The 17,001-nt window shown below is 39.3% G+C and overlaps 4 protein-coding genes across 4 annotated transcripts; 2 read left to right on the top strand and 2 right to left on the bottom strand.

Moving 5' to 3' along the window:
- The first annotated feature begins 6,476 nt into the window (after positions 1–6,476).
- On the top strand, positions 6,477–10,950 carry LOC115625091 (integrator complex subunit 5). The gene is made up of 9 exons (XM_030519990.1): positions 6,477–6,583; positions 6,647–7,422; positions 7,488–7,832; positions 7,938–8,202; positions 8,280–8,734; positions 8,798–9,162; positions 9,234–9,513; positions 9,571–9,713; positions 10,108–10,950. Exons 1-9 carry the CDS (start codon positions 6,477–6,479, stop codon positions 10,510–10,512), a joined length of 3,141 nt encoding a protein of 1,046 aa, XP_030375850.1. The 3' UTR covers positions 10,513–10,950.
- Positions 10,951–11,166: 216 nt separating this feature from the next.
- LOC115625092 (serine/threonine-protein kinase stk11) lies at positions 11,167–14,109 on the bottom strand. The gene is made up of 4 exons (XM_030519991.1): positions 12,455–14,109; positions 12,202–12,396; positions 11,979–12,142; positions 11,167–11,752 (listed from the first exon to the last, which is right to left on the bottom strand). Exons 1-4 carry the CDS (start codon positions 13,483–13,485, stop codon positions 11,523–11,525), a joined length of 1,620 nt encoding a protein of 539 aa, XP_030375851.1. The 5' UTR covers positions 13,486–14,109; the 3' UTR covers positions 11,167–11,522.
- Positions 14,110–14,211: 102 nt separating this feature from the next.
- LOC115625093 (26S proteasome non-ATPase regulatory subunit 9) lies at positions 14,212–15,295 on the top strand. The gene is made up of 3 exons (XM_030519992.1): positions 14,212–14,446; positions 14,511–14,834; positions 14,892–15,295. The coding sequence occupies exons 1-3, from the start codon at positions 14,345–14,347 to the stop codon at positions 15,123–15,125; spliced, it is 660 nt and encodes a 219-aa protein (XP_030375852.1). The 5' UTR covers positions 14,212–14,344; the 3' UTR covers positions 15,126–15,295.
- Positions 15,296–15,376: 81 nt separating this feature from the next.
- Positions 15,377–16,237, bottom strand: LOC115625454. Its single transcript, XM_030520502.1, has 2 exons — positions 15,574–16,237; positions 15,377–15,499 (listed from the first exon to the last, which is right to left on the bottom strand). Exons 1-2 carry the CDS (start codon positions 16,174–16,176, stop codon positions 15,377–15,379), a joined length of 726 nt encoding a protein of 241 aa, XP_030376362.1. The 5' UTR covers positions 16,177–16,237.
- Positions 16,238–17,001: the final 764 nt, after the last annotated feature.

Here is a 17,001-nt window from a genome sequence, read left to right as displayed (position 1 = left end):
ACGCGTATTAAATTACAATTTTCCACTTATAAATTTTCAGCACTTTTCGTTGTTTTTTTTTTTATTATTTTTATTATTATTTTTTCGTCAATTTGTGTATTGGACGCACTTATCGAATAAAATATTATCCTTTTCACGAAATTCAATATTATTTAATTCTTTTGAACACGCGCGCTAGTCGTGAATAATGCATAATTATTTATATATTTTGTATAACTCTTTGGATGTGAAGATGTCGTATCGTAATTTTATTTCAATTTCAACAAAGTCACTGCCACCACATTAAGCAAACGTTGGCTGGACCAATAAGCTCCCACTGGCCGCGCAACTGACTGACTGAATGGCTGACTGACTGACTAACTGACTGGCTGACCAACTGCCTGTGGACTGAGCCGAGCGCACGTTTTTACATTCAAATCAAAAACACTGAAATAAGTTTGATTTCACGCTGTCGCTTTACTTTTATACGAGGCGCACACGGCAACGGCGACAGCGGCGTTGGCGTCGGCGACTGCGCTGACCGCGACGCCAACTGCGACAGCGAATGCTCGTCAGCTTCATACATTGGCTGGCTTTGGCTTGCTGACCGTTTGTGGCTTTGGAGAGCGCGGCCAAGAGCTTTCAATAATATTCTGAGTGAGCGACGGAGCAGCAGCAGCAACAGGTTGTCGTCAGCTCATGTGTGTGTGTGTGTGTATAAAAAGATGTGTACATGTGCACGCTCTGCTCTCATTGCGTTTGCGCAAGGATGCTGAGCCAGTTAGTCAGTGTAGTTGGTGGGCTCTTTGCCTTTGCACCCCACACAAAGGGCACCAACGACAATTATCGACCAGCTATTAATTACAAATTATATGAAGGCGTTTGGCATAGTAAATACTTACTAATAACTAATAAAAAATATACACACACACATGCTTGCATACATACTACATGTATGTAACATGGTCGTAGGTGGGCAGATGTTGTATTACAATTGTAAGTGCATTGTGCAAAGTTCTGCAGGTAATGGGGGCGTATAGGAAGACGTTAATTAACCCGTTGACACGTGCTAAGGTCCGTGTTTAATTTGATTTTTAGTGATGGCAATGCAATCAAAAGGAAATAATTGCATTCAAATGTAAAATACTTTTGTGCAATAGTACGAAGCAATACCGTCACGGAAAATATGTGCAAAATCGAAAAGGTTGCCCCATACACTAAACAATATTATACGACATCAATACAAAATTTTGTTCAAGTATTTCGAAAAAGAAAAAAAATATGGTCAGAAACCAGTTTGGTTGTTTTATTTATAATATTTATGATAAAGAGCAACAGCAGCATCAGCAGCCAAAACTCCGAGTCGCTATGCCACTCATTTCTTTTGTTTGTTTTTTGGCCAAAATTGGCAGACGGAAACGCACCCAGAGCTTGAACTTGTGAAAACACAATTCGCGCATAGTTAAAACAATGGTTCTCACTTATTGTCAGACATACATACATATATATACATATACGCACATACATACACGACATAATGCATGTTTGTATGAGTTTATGTGACAGAATCAGTGCCACAGCCAACCTCCGGCGCATGCCGCCTGCTTCCTCAATTATAAAAATGGCCAAACCCAAAGCATCGAAGCATCTATAATAGTCGTATCATTCAAAATCTTATTTAAAACTCATTTAAATGCTTGCGATTTAGAGATTTTGTTGGCTTAGTCGCTGGCTGGCATTGTGAATATAATTAAATTAATTTTCGCATTGTGTGTGTGTGGCATTTCGAGAGGCTCAACTAAATATTCTGCAAATTAATGACTCGTCAAATACAAGTTTCTTTATAATTGTTTCACAAAATAATCAGCATCGGATTTACCTAAAGACGCAGTAATTGACAAACTTTGTCACGTTTTATACGTTGTACTAAAGATTAAATGTAGTTTTCATGTTTTTCCATTTTTTTAGTGTTTCAGATTTTCCAAATATATACTAACTTAAACCCTTCAACCATATAGACAAACTATTTACTTGTAAGCAATATTTCAGAATTGTGAATGTCTACTCCTACAAATAAATTATTATAATCTTTTTTATCAGGTATCTAAAAAATAAATAAAAACGTACAATCCCCAACAAAATGATAGCTTTCATTAAGAATTGATTTATTAAACAAATCAAGAAGTGTCTATCGCCATCACCCGATTTTGGCCAAAAGAGTACGGAAATGTGTGTTTTGTGGATCAAAAAAGAGTCTTGCTTAAATTAAGATCTGGGAGATTATTTTTAAAAACCAAAATAATGTCATAAATATACTATACTTTTTATACTCTGTACTTGCATCAAAACCTATTGGATACCATGACACTTTTACACTGTATGCAGGGCGTCTAGAAATTCATGAGCTTCTTCCAACCTCATGCACTTATCCAGCTGCAAAATGCAACTACCGGCATAAAAGTCACAATGTCCAGACATCCGGAACTACCAATGTAATCAACTTATCACAGTAATGGTAGGGGTGTGCCTTGATTTGTGTCAAGCTTTGAGATGTCTGGAAGATGACAGATTTAGCATGGCCGGTTTATGAATGCCTCCTTGAAAAACACACACTTGGATACAATTTAATGAAAAATTGTTGTAGTCGAACAGTCATATTTCGAGATGATGTTAATGAAATGCATATATGCAATGAACTCTTGAATGAGCTTTGGAGACGTGAGCTACAGCGCATGAAAGGGCGCGTCAGCCCGATCAATTGGACAAGCTTGACCACGATTCTAATGCTACTATTTGCTTAGCTTAATCGTCAGCAAAATAACTGCGTGTGTCTAGCAAGCGAATCGCTGACGTTAGATAAGAGTTTAGGGTATGAGGGAAACCACGGTAATATTTTCAAGTTTACTTGTTAAAATTCACACATGAAAATTCTACATTTCCACTCCACTAGTCGTCTTGCAAACTAATGGTTGTGAAATTATATTTCCTGAACTTTTAAGTAGATGCGGGGAAAATACCTGATCAAAGTACAAGCATACACACTTTCATGCGCGATAATAAATATACATATATTATAAGACGATGGGACTGTCATTCCATTTATTTAATTTGAGTCTTATTGTGTGGCGATATACGTTACTTACTCTTGTCTGCCCAAACAAAGCTAATGTCCTGCATCTGCTTACATCAACTTATTTCTGGTAGTCATCGATTCATTGACTTATTAGCAACATTTTACATTTGTCAAATCACCCCCACTTACCCAAGCATTTTCGCTGCATTGTTAATTCAGTTGAAGGAACTTACTGACCCCTAAGGGGGGCGTCAATTATCAGCCGAGTCCGCGCATTCTCGTAATTCCCCAATTATTCATATTCACAATGCAATGACTTGAACGTGAAAAGGTATTGAAAAGAGTGAGAGAGCTGCGTCTAAAAACAAAGTACCCACTAGAAAGCCCGACAACAAGGGAAACGTGAAAATTTGAAAAAAAGCTTAGAAGACATGTTCTTCTGTGCCGATGTCCAAAACGCTATTCCCCCATGGTTGTGGGGCACAAAATTTATACCCTTCTGAGTCCATACCGCCCAATTTTTTTTTTAGAAATTATTTTGCATTGGTCACCCTTTGCCACCTTTTGCAAACAAAAATGCAACACGATCAAATTTATCATATTTCATATCATTATTATGACAGCTGCCTATTGAATGAAGAAGCCTCGATGCAAGGCTTCAACGCTATAGCTCCAATACTATGGGATAAGCAACGTTTAAAACAAACGTATAGTACATTGCGATTTGGTCTCGTTTTGTCATGCTGATTATATGTATGTCTACGGTAGGTGGTATTATGGCGCTGACAAACTTAAAAACACTAAAAAATAATATAGGTGTAGGTATCTACACCATAAGAAAATGGAGCTGACGCATTTTTTTTTTTTTCTTAAAAACAATATTTAGTTAAGAGCTTAGAAGGCTGTCAATCTCTGAAAACGTCTGAAGGGAATTTGAAAATAATTAACCAGAAACGGCTGTAGATACACCTGATGAGCAAATTCTACAAAAAAACGCGAAACTGCTGCACATTCGGTCAACTAATGTTTTTATTTGAAACTTAAATACCTAATTGTACAACCTTCGAATTGATCGAGATGCGCATTTCGGATGAGGTTGCTAGCCAAGTTTGGTTACGTTTTTGTGGGTGTCCACATTAGGCCAAGTTGAAGTGATTTTGTCGCTGACTGGGTTTTTTTCTTTGGCATTTGCTTTACGACTTGGGCCCATTGTAAACATGTTATTACTTTTGACCTTATTTAAACTATTCAAATGTAAACTAGCGATGTCGAGTTCAAGGCCTGCCTCATTTTGCGCGTTTGTAAAATGACCAAAAATATCCCAACACGCGCACAACTCGGACACGGGTGAAGCAAAAAATTCTACACACAATTACAAAGCAACTAATGACCAAGAAAAAACATTATTTCATATACATACATATGTATGTACTTACATACATATGTACATGTGTGTAGATGCAGTAACTGTGCTTGCTGTTTTTCTTACAATATTGTGCAATTCTCAGTGATTGATGCGTCGGTTTGACGGTTTCAAAGCCTCAATGGCTCTCAAAACGTGGCTCTACAAAGCAAAGCCGCCGGCGGAGGCGAATTGCAGCAGCAAACGCAGCATGCACGGCAGTTGCTATTACTGTTATGATTATTAAATAGCGGTTAAGCCAAACGCCATTTTCTGATTCTGCAAATCATTCTTGCACATGCATGGAACAACAACGGTGTTTGGAATTTTTGGCGCATTGCAATTACGGGTTAATAGCAGGGCAGATTTGAAAAATGTATGCATTAAATAACGGAGAATGAATGTTGGTGTCGATTAGCACAATAACTGGACTTTCCACCAAGCAGAAAATACTTGTACATCATATACATACATACATGCATACATATGTATGTAAGTGCCAAAAACGTGCTACGCGCCCATCTCAAACATTTGTCAACCGCACAAACAAGTTGAAAACAAATTGTACAGCATCGACCAGCCACATCTCGGCATTTTACGGAGATGCTGATGGTCATTATAATCACGATGATCATGATAGTGATCAAGTTTGCTGTCCGATAGTCGGTTTAGTACGTAAAATCAACACCAAAAGCATTAGAAATTACGCAAGTTACCATCGCAGCCAAAGTGCCAATGGTGAAAATTATATCAAGGTCACGAGCTGACATAAAATCAATGAATCAACAACCCAATATTAATTGGTAATTGTACCTAAAGGTTTCAAGGTGCACAATTCCATTAATTAGCACGCACTGCGATCGAATCTGTAACGCCTGCTGTTGTACTGTACAGTGCAGAAAACAAGCGCGGATATCTGCATATGAATGCGAACACCATGCAAAGAAATAAAATTAACAACACAAATAAATGCATGCAAGTTATTTAATTTCAGTTCCGTTTTTTTTTCATTCATATGCTAATGCAATTTTGTTTAATATTAAGGCCACTATAAAATGGCGCTAGACTTGAGAAAAACTTATTCAATGCACAGATTTCATGCAACGTTTTTAGGAATTTTCCTATACTACGAATGCTTTAATAAATTAAAATGTATTAATTTATCATTAAATAAGTATTCAAATAAAGTTCAAAATTTCTCTTGCATTTCTCAAGTATATGTACATATGTACATATATGCACTACAACTGAATGATACCGGTTTTTTTTTTGCTTACATAAATTATTTTATACACTTTAATCTGTCAAAAAATATATCATAGATTCATGGAAAAGAAAGCATTGTATTGTATTTTATTAAAACTATGACACCACAGTCCATTCCTTTAAATGTTCTGTAATAATAATTTGCTCTAAACAAAATTAAAAAACTATATAACTAAGCTATAAAAACTTGATATTATAATGACCATAAAATAGTCGTTGTTTTTTATGCCCAAAATAGGCTTGATAACAAAAGGAATATATAGTATTTAAATCATTTAAATAACCTCCAATAATATTTAAGTGTTTGATAAAAATCAATTAACTCTAATATATGTACATATGCTTATAAAAGTGACCAAAAACGGTCATATGTATGTATAATAATAAATTTGTTTACACTACAGCATACGATTTTACAAAATGTGTTTTGCAGATCCACTTAACGTGCCGGGTGCGTATAAATTGTGTACAAAGTTTAAATAATTTTAGTATACAGTACGGAAATCAGTTTTCCCATTTATATACTGATAGGCAGCACGATAAAAAAATGTTGCAGCTGAACCGTTGAATTCGCCATTTGATGTTGCCCCATGGTATCGATATCAATACCACTACTCCCAAGTACAATATATTTGCTTTTGGTATTTTACAGCACTGCCTCAATGAATGGTAAATAAAGCTGAAAAGAAAGAAGAAGATCAAGAAGAGCTCATTTGTATAGTTTGTTTAATGGAAAATTTGTGCATGTACTGAACCATGTTGCGTCAAAATCTCTTAGATCAGCTTCATCATTTTATAACCACAGTAACCACCACACCCAGCAATGCTCAGGTTCTCACACAGCCATCGCTTATCAAAGTGGCGTAAGTTTGCGATTGCCAATACTTTAATTTTAATTGAATTACATTCTCAATCCACTCACACAGATTAAACTTTCTCGATGAGTTGCCGGCGACGCGTGAAATTGTGTTTGACTATTTCGGTATTCTGGCCGAGATTGGGGTGCAACTTTACGTGTCGCCTGAGATGGTGGATGGCAAGACTGGCCTGCCGGTATCACAGGTTAAGCAAGGCGGCAACCGCCAGCAACAGCTGCGGGCGCAGGAATACGAAGCCTTCAATATGGTTAAAACTTCGCTCCAAAACCTGATTTGGAAAGGTCCGGCGGCCTGGTCGCCATTGATAGCCAACTGGAGCTTGGAGTTGGTGGCTAAATTATCTGACAAGTATACGCAGAGACGGATGACCATCACCGCTTCGTGCAATTATTGGCTCGAATGCAGTGCAATGCATGGTCTTTTGACTCTAATAAATAGCTGCTTTCGCAAGCTGAGCAACACGGAGGCGGAAACTTGCGTAGAAACCATGTTGAATGCCTTCCGCCGCTATCCCATGACGTTTGATTGGATAGTAGCACGTTTGGGTGGCTGTTTTCCATACAAAATCATCATGCAAATCTTGCAATGTGGTATCAAACGTTTTGTTGATGATTTCCGCTGTCATCTTGATTCAGAGGCGGGTATATTAGACTACATGACCTCGTGCCACGAACAGCAGTTGCGTGCAGCATTTCGTGAAATGCTGAAAGATGGTTTATCACCAAAAAAACCGTTGGATACGGCAGTCGTGCCATTTTTGATGATCACCACAAACTATTCAGATGCAATTTTGCAGAGTTTAGTCAATGTTTTTGTGGAATTATGTGAGTATATGGCGTCAAATATCCAAGAAAGTTATCAACAATTTTCTCTCTCATACAATGCATAGACACTGACGACCTGTGCGATGTTATTGTACAAAGATCGCCACTTTGGCTTAACAATAAAATGTTTGCAGACATGCAACCCACGCTAAACAACGCCGTTCTCCGACTCAACCAACATGGCGCAACGCTGCTTATTACAGTAGCCAAGATAGCCGAGAAGTATGTGTGGTGTCAGGACTTTCTAGATAACTCCATGCAGGAGCTGGAACAGTGGGTGATCAAGTCGCGGAACACTCCGCTGCTTGCTGATTTGGCTTATGAGCAAACAAAGTACATGTTGTGGAAAAGTTGCCTGAGCACCAATATAATGGAACAGCAGACTGCTGTACGATTGTTACTCTTCGTCTGTGAGTTAATTGATTGGGTTGCTTAGTCGATTGTCAAATGCAATTGATAAAGTCTGAACCCTTTGCAGATGTATTTAAGCCTATACTAACTCATCAATTCCACAGCCTCCCAGCATCCGCATATTTATTATCAAACGATATCACAATTGCTCAGAAAATCGTATGCTGAAAATCCTAATGGAATCGGTGCCCTTATGCGTATGCTGAGTGGCCAAGGTGGCGTAGTAAACTTTCCAAGCATAACGCAAGGCTTTAAAATGGTGCTGGAGGATATAACGCTACAAGAGCAAGTGGAAAATCGCTTGCCTATTCCACCGGGTGCTACATCAGACGCCTACAACACATTCTATAACTTAAAAATGTTAGCAAGGTAGGTAGAAAAAACCGCAAAAAATTGTTTATTTATTAATTTTTTAAATATGTATATACAATTCCTCTCACCACTAGCATACAAAACAAGAATAACTTCCCACACATAAAACCGCAACATCTATCACAGGCTCTAAATGAATGCTTACCAAAGATCATTCAAATCTTTGATTGCACGGTTAACAAGTTGGTGCTGCTTATGGACAGAGATGCAGCAATGCGCACCGCTGCGAAATTTAAAGAGCAACAGGCTAACAACAACAATCTGGAGACCATGCCCGATATGTACAATGGTAATGGCGACAGCAAGCGCCCCAAGGTCGAGCCTAGTGACGAAGAAACAATGAGCGAGAGTAACAGCAACGGCAGCACTGAGGATTGCGATGCAGCACGCATGAATCTGGCCCATCTCATTGTCGATGTGCTCAACACTATTGAGGCAGGAGCCCGCAAAAATATTATGCACACGCCTTTGGTACTCAAGTTAGCTGTGCTTAGTGTGAAGTATTTTTTTGTTGGCCTCAACGAAAAGAGTAAGTTAGCAGTGAATGTTTATCATTTACTATCTTTTATTATTTTTCCTTTATGTAATGCAGATGCCATACAAAGAGCTGCAGCCGCACATCGTGCCAATACGTTGCTGCAGCGTCAGTGCTCGGCTCGGAAAATAGCTCGCACTGCCTGCCTGCGGGAACTACTCGAAGGTGCGCTGTTCTATCATGGTCACCTGCTGGGACAGCTGGAGGAATACGAACTCGATGAGCTGCAAATTCCGGAACATGAGTTGCTCATTCTACAAAATTTACACACTAGTTCCGGGGCCAACTCAAACCGCTCAGTACTACATTCAGGCGTAATCGGACGGGGTCTAAGGCCAGTACTGTTGAACAGGCCTCAAAGTTGCGATGCGGAAAAGCAGAGTTTGTATCTTAAAGCCTTGCATGCATGCTGCGCTGATTTGGTAATACACGAGAATTGACGAATTCTTGGTGAATACGATTAACTTTTTAATACATTTTTTATCATTATTAGGAAAAGCCAAACAATGTGGATGGCTACACAACAGTTTCGTTAATGTTGGTCGAGCTGGTCTCTACGGATGTAATGTACAACGGGCTGCCGTTTCCCGATGAAGACTTCACGAAGGTCACCATGGAACGGGACATGCAAATACGTCGTGCCTTCATTACATCACCCGTGCTGTGGGCTGTTCTAGGTCTTATTTCCACACATCGGCCAACCTTGTGTTACTGCTCAGTGCTGTTGCGAGCGCTATGTGCAACATGTTTGCATCATTGGCGTGGCAAAAACGGTAAGTAAACTACAACAAAACAACAATCTTATTATATCGCTCTCCTTTGTACGACAGTAAATAAGTTTCAACCCACTGACCCCAACGACGAACTTATGTTATGCACCAAAAAGCTGTTGCAATTGTTAGCCATGGGTCAACTGATCCCGCCGCCGTTGACAAGTCTGCATATGATCATCGAGCATTTTGAATCACAAGAAGTAAGTAGATGCATTGTTTCTTCATTCCTTAATTTTTAAAAAACGATCGTGTATATGTAGGAGAATAATATATCTTTAAAAAGTAAATTTTCAATCTTATCTAAAAAAAAACATATTCATGGACCGTATAAATCCTTAGATATGAAAAATTCTTCATACATTTTCGTACATTTTTCGATAAAAATTTTTACAATTTCAAATTGAGAATTTTAAGGCATAGCGCGATTACAGCAATCGTGACTTGACTTCTATCTTCTACATATGCAAAAATCAATTAAGGCTGGCAGTCTTTGCAAAGGGATCTGTAGGATTTTCGCTGAAATTAGACGGCCTGATTCCAGATTAGGCAGATCATCACAAAAAAAAAACGTATTATTCGAACTTTCTTTTCCAGATTGCGTTGCTGTTGCGGGAATGCATTTGGAACTATTTGAAAGATCATGTCCCCTCGCCTGCCCTTTTCCACGTGGACAGCAATGGTTTGCATTGGCGCAATTTGAACCAGTCAAGAGCACCGCCGCAGTATGTGGACACCCTACGTAACTTAATGCAAAAGAAACTCTCCAAGCTGGGCCAACATTACTACCAAATGTTCATAATGAGCGAACTACATGCCAGCTCTGTAACCACAACAGCGATATCACCCACAGCTGCAGAAACAGCAGCAGGGGCAGCGGGAGCAGTGGCAGCTGTAGGATCAACAGAAGTTGCTACCACAGCTGTGGAGGAGCCAGCAGCAGCCACAACGACGAAGGTGGAGACAACAACATCTCCAATCGTCGTCATGGAAATAGATTAGACAATTGATAGCACTGTTAGTTAAGTAGAGTCAAGCTCACACGGACAAATAAGTTTAAAGTAAAATGGTTTCTGTTCTTCCCAAAGTGCTTAAACAAAAATCCCCCGATAAAGCGTGAATAGAGAAGCTTCTCACTTTCTGGCTGCAAAATACTGGCACAGTCTTAGTTGTCTTAGTCGAATTTATAGCAGTTATATAAATTTATATACAATTGAAACTGTTTACTTTTATGCTTCAAGAGTCCAGGCAGGATAACTTGAGTTCATAGTACAAATGTAGTTAAAGATTTTAAATACATCGACTTACATATACACACCTTAAACGTATGTTCAGTATTGATGAGAAGCTTATTTGTCTGTGTAATCTTGATAGGATAAAATATGATTTGAGAAGTTTTATAGGCGTTTTGAGAATGTAAATATGTATAAGCGAACTAAATGAATGTTGTATTTATTTTTAAATATTTTTTATTTGGTCCTAATTAATTTTCGTTTGCATTTTTTTTTTTCTGTTCATATATATTAATTTCTTCTGTTGTGGATACTGTCCAGCAGTTCAAGTCTTCTCATGGATCCATGATGTTTTGGCGCCTGAAAATTGTGATGATTAAAGCCAGTACCATCAATAAGTTTCCCCGCATTTTCAACATTATGGTTCTCCTTTCAATAATTCATTCATAACATACGATACATAAGCATAAACAACTAATTTACTCTCATATGTTTAACATAATACACAGTATTGTCACTTGGATATAGCCTGCGTTCTGCATGCACCCCCGGCCCCTCTAACAACATTCACATCGCGTGAGTTTGGCTAACTTAAAGTCTCTTTATGAGTTTACCTCTCTTTATAAATATATACTTGGCGAAAATCAAAGAGAACTTAGGACAACAAAAAACGAGAATGAAAAAAAAAAAACAAAACCAAAAAGTTTCTCACAATTTGTTAACAAAGTTTTTTGCTTTTTACTAGTAACTAGACGCTAATAGACGGCGAACGACCGTCGTCTACGACGTCCGACAATGGCTTAGTTTGCGAACGGAGATGCATGATGTAAGTTTTTTGGCGCGTCGCTTAAGCGAACTGCCCTTCTTTTTGCTGGCTGTTTCCTCCCGGTTACCATTAGCCAAGGCAGCGGCCGCTGCACTTGTCGAGGGCTCAAGCGCAGAAGCGGCGGCAGCGGCTTGTTGTGCTCGAATTTCTGCAGCTGCGGCTGCAGCGCGCTGCGCCAACTGTTCTGTAAAACGAACATGTGGTTAGTATCGTGCAAAACACCAACTACAAAAATTACTATCAGACTTGCTACCGTGGAATCCAAATTGGTAAATTATCTCATAGTTATATGATAACTAAGGAATTATTCAGTTTAAAATGTGGTCAGTAAATTACTTTATCCAACATTTTAAGACCGAATAGGGTTATCGTTTTCAAGTATAGGTGTCGGCCATAAAAATCAGACTTACGATTTACATCGTGCTCGGTAAAGTAGACATCTTCCTGCTCCTGTTCGTTGCCATAGTGATAAGCTTCTAGGTAAGGCAGTACTGTGGAACGTCGTATTTCATCGCCTTTGAGTGGAGGAATAGGTATCGGTGGGCCGGTCACCTCTGGTGCAGATATGAACCAACTGAGAAAGAGTAGATACAATTAAGCGGATAAAACTCGCACTATAGCCGCCATACGTACTGATCTTTGCGTATCTGTTGCAAAGAGAGCCGCTTGTTGGGATCTGCCTGCAGCATGCCCAGTACAAGGTTGGCAAAATTGGCGTCCAGTTCGAAGAGCCAATCTGGTGCCACCCATTGGCTGCGTCCAATGTTCTCAAGCAACCGAAAGATGTTGTCACCCTCGAATGGATATAGACCTGTAACCAGGTTGTAACTGAACGGATCGAAAAATGATGAGCAAACGAAAATTAATTTGAATGCCGGCATCTTACAGCGTGACACCGGTACTCCAGATGTCCACTTTGTAGCCCGAAAACGTCTCGTGACCATTGGCAATCTCTGGCGGCTGAAATGCAGGCGATCCCTGGCCAGTCGTGCACGTATCATCCGGCGCAAACAGATCCAGCTGCTCAGCGACACCAAAATCCGATATCTTGAGCGTCTGATCAAGCGTTAATAGTAGATTGCCGGGTTTAATGTCTTTGTGGATGACGCGACAGCCATGCAAGTACTCCAATCCATCGACTAGCTGCTTAAAGTAGCCATGCGCCTGAAAGAGTGGCATCTTCTTATTAGGCGCATAGTCCAGCATCTCTTGCAAGCCTCCAACGCAGTACTCCATAACCAAGTACATCTTCTGTTTCTCATTGTTGTACAGCACATCGATTAGCGAGACAACGTTTTGATGCTTCAGCTGTTTCAGCAAATGAATCTCACGGGTGACGTTTTGCTCACCATTAGGGATGCGGCGCAGTTTACGCTTTGTGAGTATCTTCACAGCCAGTCGGCAAAGGTTCTCCGAGTCCATGGCCTCTTTCACCTTACCGTAGGAGCCCTCACCCAGGACATCACCCATTACGTATTTGCCTACCATCTTAAGGTTCTTCTTTTTTTGTTGATAGATAATATCCTGGCTGTCGACACGATTAAACATGTTGCCAATGTCGAGTGTCGCCAAATCAAGGGTATCGATCTCGTAGTCATTCAGCCAGGTTACTGGATTGTGTTGTTGATCTGTGTGGTTATCAGGTTCTTCTGCTGACGCCGCCATGGCCTCCTCTGCACTTATTCCATTTAGCTCAACGAAGGCTTCATCCAGTTCCGACGCGGTGTCAAAGTGAAAGTTCTTATTTGCTAATAAAACTGTCGTCTCATCATCCGCTGCATCCGCGATTTCCTTGCCCGCCACTTCGAGCGATTTGTTTGAGCCAAGGTGTTGGCCGCCTCCACCGCCACCCCCCGCCCGCTGTGCTATTTTGAATTGTGCCTCTGCCTCCATTGCATGTGTACTGTTTACCGTCATTTGGTTTGAGTGGTGCCCGATGCTCCCAACTCTCCTCTTGTATCAATGTAAGCAACCACGCCGCTCTCGCTCTCCTTGCTCTGGTCGTGGTCTCGTGGGCCGCACTAGAACATTGCATAAACAACCGCACTGCCCACTGGCCCTCAGCTTACATTGTTGTTGCTGTATTCAATGCAGGTACCTCAAGCGTCTGCTAGCGCCGTTAATCTGGGCAACACTATTATAATAATTAAATCGCTGCCCCTGTCGTATAATCTACTAGATCTACTACTATGCTTTCCTGTGCCTTTTTCAAGTCGAACAATTTGCACAATAAGTATATTGATGTATAGGTTCAGGCGCCGCTGTTTTTCTGTACTCGGGGAGGCCTGACTAGGGAACTTGTTGAAAGTATGTGAAATTTTACACTCTAAAAATTTGTTTCATTTTTGAAATTGTTGATTTAATTTAATGTTTTACTAAGACTGTTTTCTATGCGGTCACGACTCTGAAATGTTGCCATTAGGGATGGGACAGCTGTTGAATAACCGATGCCATTACTAGCGCGCAAAAGCAAATCCTTTGATAAACACCCTCCTTTTTATAAGTATCGATGCTGGAAGGACCACAATTTACTTATGAGTGATATGGCTTAAAAGTATTTGAAAAGAGAGTAGAGTGAGTGTCGTAAAAAGGCAATTAAAGGAAATATCGATGATTATATGTATATACTGCAGCCCTCTGTTATCGCTGCCAGGGCAGCGAAACAACTTTACTATTTTTGGTCATTTTACAAAACAAAACAAAAACAAGAAAATAAACGAAAATTACAAATTACCGACTGATTACTATAAGGAATAGGTACAAAAAACCCAACGTCATGGCATCTGGACCAACCACAAAAGAGCGACTTGAACGCCTAATGGCAGCAAAGGGACAGCTGGAAGCACAAATCAGCAAAAGTGGACAAATCCTAGCTCAAGTAGATATCTATAAAAAAAAGGATTTAATGTGCATTAATTAATTATTATTCCACCTTCACATAGAACGACAACGTGGGCATGAATGGGTCATTAGTAGATGCTGAGGGCTATCCACGTAATGACATTGACATTTACCAGGTGCGGCAGGCGCGTCAAACAATAATTTGTCTGCAGAACGATCACAAGGAGCTTATGAATCAAATACAAGAGTTGCTTAATCAGTATCATGCTGAAATAGCCTCTACTGATCCAGAGCTTGTTAACCGCGCATCTGCCTTAGAGCTAGATCGACCCACAGGTGGGGCTGTCAATCAGTTGGAAGTGCAGGATTCGCGTACCATAGTTGTTGTCAATCTTGTCAGTCCCAACTCGCCGGCTGAGGAGGCGGTTAGTATCTGCCCTTAAATACACTCATATATATATTTAATCTGTTTCCACTTACAGGGCATACGAGTTGGCGATCAAATTTTGCACTTTGGCTCCGTTAATGGCGGTAACTTTAAAAATAATTTGACACAAATTGGCGATGTTGTTCGCAATATGCAAAATCAAAATGTGCAACTGAAAGTGAAGCGTGGCGACAAGCTCCTTGATTTGCTGCTCGTGCCAAAAACTTGGAGCGGTCGCGGTCTGCTTGGTTGTAACATAGTCCTACCGCCCGAGCCAATGGAACATTAGTTAAGAGTACCATATACATACCTCGGTCTAAGGAGTTAGCAATAAAATTGCTTTTAAATAATTCGCTCAAGGCGAACTGTCGAAAAAATAATAGTTTTGTACTAAATGGATGACATCGAATTTTCCGCAAACTAATTCGACTTTGAAATAAATTAAAACTAAAACATTGACCTGATAGTTTCGTCACGGTGTGTGCGTAGCTTTGGTAACCTACATCAATACTTAGGGTAGGTCAGTCAATGATGGACAAGTCATATATAATACATATGGACATGCATTTGCGTCACTTCAATTTTTGTGACACAGATGGGCTTCCATATTATACACGCTATTATCCAGAAACTTTCACCGTGTTTTTTACTCAGCATGTACACCTACCAATAGGTATAATAAAGATATCAGATTTGTTTTTAATTAAGTGGTTCGTTTATTTTTATTTTACATAAACAATATTAAAATAAGTAATATTTAAAGTCCCTTGAATATAGCCAATGAAACAGAAACAAAAAATGCATATTGCAAGATCAACTAAAACAGATTGAGTGATGGATAAAATAGCATTAATCTGATTAATTTTGCTGCTTAGCCTAGAACTGGTTAGCAAGAGAATTAAAGGCATAATCAAGCTATTTGAATTAAAACTTTGGTATGCTCGAAAATATATCAACTCAATTATCGTCAACAATCCAGGTACGAGAAATATACTACTTGATGTATATATGGATACTGCGTACCCTATTAGAGCCGATACAAAAATATGGCCTCTACTTTTAATAAATTTATTAGTTGTTACGGGCTCGGTTTCAGTAAACAAGTTTTTGGGAAGGCCTCCTTGAAATGGTGTATGGATTGGAGAATCAGGTTCCACCTCTGGATCCGAATACTGCAGAACCTCTGTCGGGTTGTCAACAATTCTTGCTTGAACGTCGCATGCTCTACCATTCAATTTTTCGAGGCGATTCTTAGCACTTTCCAATATTTTCTTTCGCCTCAAATTCCTCCTCACCTCCGCTGCTGACTGTTCGGGATTAACGGCAAGTTCGGGATTCATTTTACTTATCAAAGTATAAATTAAAGTGTTTATTTGTTATCAATGTGAAGTAATTTGGGTTGCTGCGACGAAGCAAAGTTTTTCACAACATTGCTGTTGCTATTATATCGATATATGAAACAATCGATATTTTAAATGTTTAATAACTGAAAGTCTGCGTTTAATACACTGAGCACAAACTGTTCAAATTTATATCGCTATACAGCCGTTTTGAACAATTTCCTTGCGGTAAAATATAAATTGATCGATTTTCCAGGTCAATTGAAATAATAGTTATAAATAACTCAAGTTTTGGTTAAAAAAAAAGCTTGGTAAAAAAGTTAAGCTTGAGTTTTCAATGAAATGATTTTTTAATTTGTATGCCCTGTAACCGTAGGATTGAAGGGCATACTAAAAAGTCTAAACGCCAATGCACCTATGTATGTACATACTCGTAAAAGGCAGAAGGATGAGTGGCAGATCCCATGTAATAGTTAGATGTATGATAATAGATAGTTCGTCCATCTGTCTGTCCATCCGTACAAGCATAGAGAACTTTGTATACCTAACTGCTAGGACCCAAAAACTTGAATGTAGAGTTGTCGTTTCTATACGCAGGGAATGTTTATTACCAATCGACGTAAAAACACATATCTTGACAAAATGTGCAATTTACGCGCTTGAATATTAATATTCTAACGTGTGTTACCGAAATCGGACAACTATATATGTACATACATTCAAGTCCATGCCCTTAAGCTCTTATTATAGCTTATTTTCTTTTTAAAGCGATTTTTGGCGACTATGAATAGTTTGCATCATACATATGTATCTGTGAAAACAATT

This window comes from Scaptodrosophila lebanonensis, unplaced genomic scaffold (genome assembly GCF_003285725.1).
Source record: "Scaptodrosophila lebanonensis strain 11010-0011.00,11010-0021.00 unplaced genomic scaffold, SlebRS2 tig00000072-arrow-pilon, whole genome shotgun sequence".
Taxonomy (NCBI): domain Eukaryota; kingdom Metazoa; phylum Arthropoda; class Insecta; order Diptera; family Drosophilidae; genus Scaptodrosophila; species Scaptodrosophila lebanonensis.
Note: the sequence above shows the minus strand (reverse complement) of the source record. Positions and strands in the feature narration are given on the sequence as shown.

Coding starts and splice junctions, on each gene's coding strand:
- LOC115625092 (XM_030519991.1), bottom strand. CDS start 13,485: ATGACGGTAAACAGTACACATGCAATGGAGGCAGAGGCACAATTCAAA. Junction 12,397..12,454: donor TGGAGTACCGGTGTCACGCT/GTAAGATGCCGG, acceptor CGATCCGTTCAG/TTACAACCTGGTTACAGGTC. Junction 12,143..12,201: donor CAACAGATACGCAAAGATCA/GTACGTATGGCG, acceptor ACTCTTTCTCAG/TTGGTTCATATCTGCACCAG.
- LOC115625093 (XM_030519992.1), top strand. CDS start 14,345: ATGGCATCTGGACCAACCACAAAAGAGCGACTTGAACGCCTAATGGCA. Junction 14,447..14,510: donor GTGGACAAATCCTAGCTCAA/GTAGATATCTAT, acceptor ACCTTCACATAG/AACGACAACGTGGGCATGAA. Junction 14,835..14,891: donor ACTCGCCGGCTGAGGAGGCG/GTTAGTATCTGC, acceptor TTCCACTTACAG/GGCATACGAGTTGGCGATCA.
- LOC115625091 (XM_030519990.1), top strand. CDS start 6,477: ATGTTGCGTCAAAATCTCTTAGATCAGCTTCATCATTTTATAACCACA. Junction 9,163..9,233: donor ATGCATGCTGCGCTGATTTG/GTAATACACGAG, acceptor TATCATTATTAG/GAAAAGCCAAACAATGTGGA. Junction 9,714..10,107: donor AGCATTTTGAATCACAAGAA/GTAAGTAGATGC, acceptor TTTCTTTTCCAG/ATTGCGTTGCTGTTGCGGGA.
- LOC115625454 (XM_030520502.1), bottom strand. CDS start 16,176: ATGAATCCCGAACTTGCCGTTAATCCCGAACAGTCAGCAGCGGAGGTG. Junction 15,500..15,573: donor ATATTACTTATTTTAATATT/GTTTATGTAAAA, acceptor ACCTATTGGTAG/GTGTACATGCTGAGTAAAAA.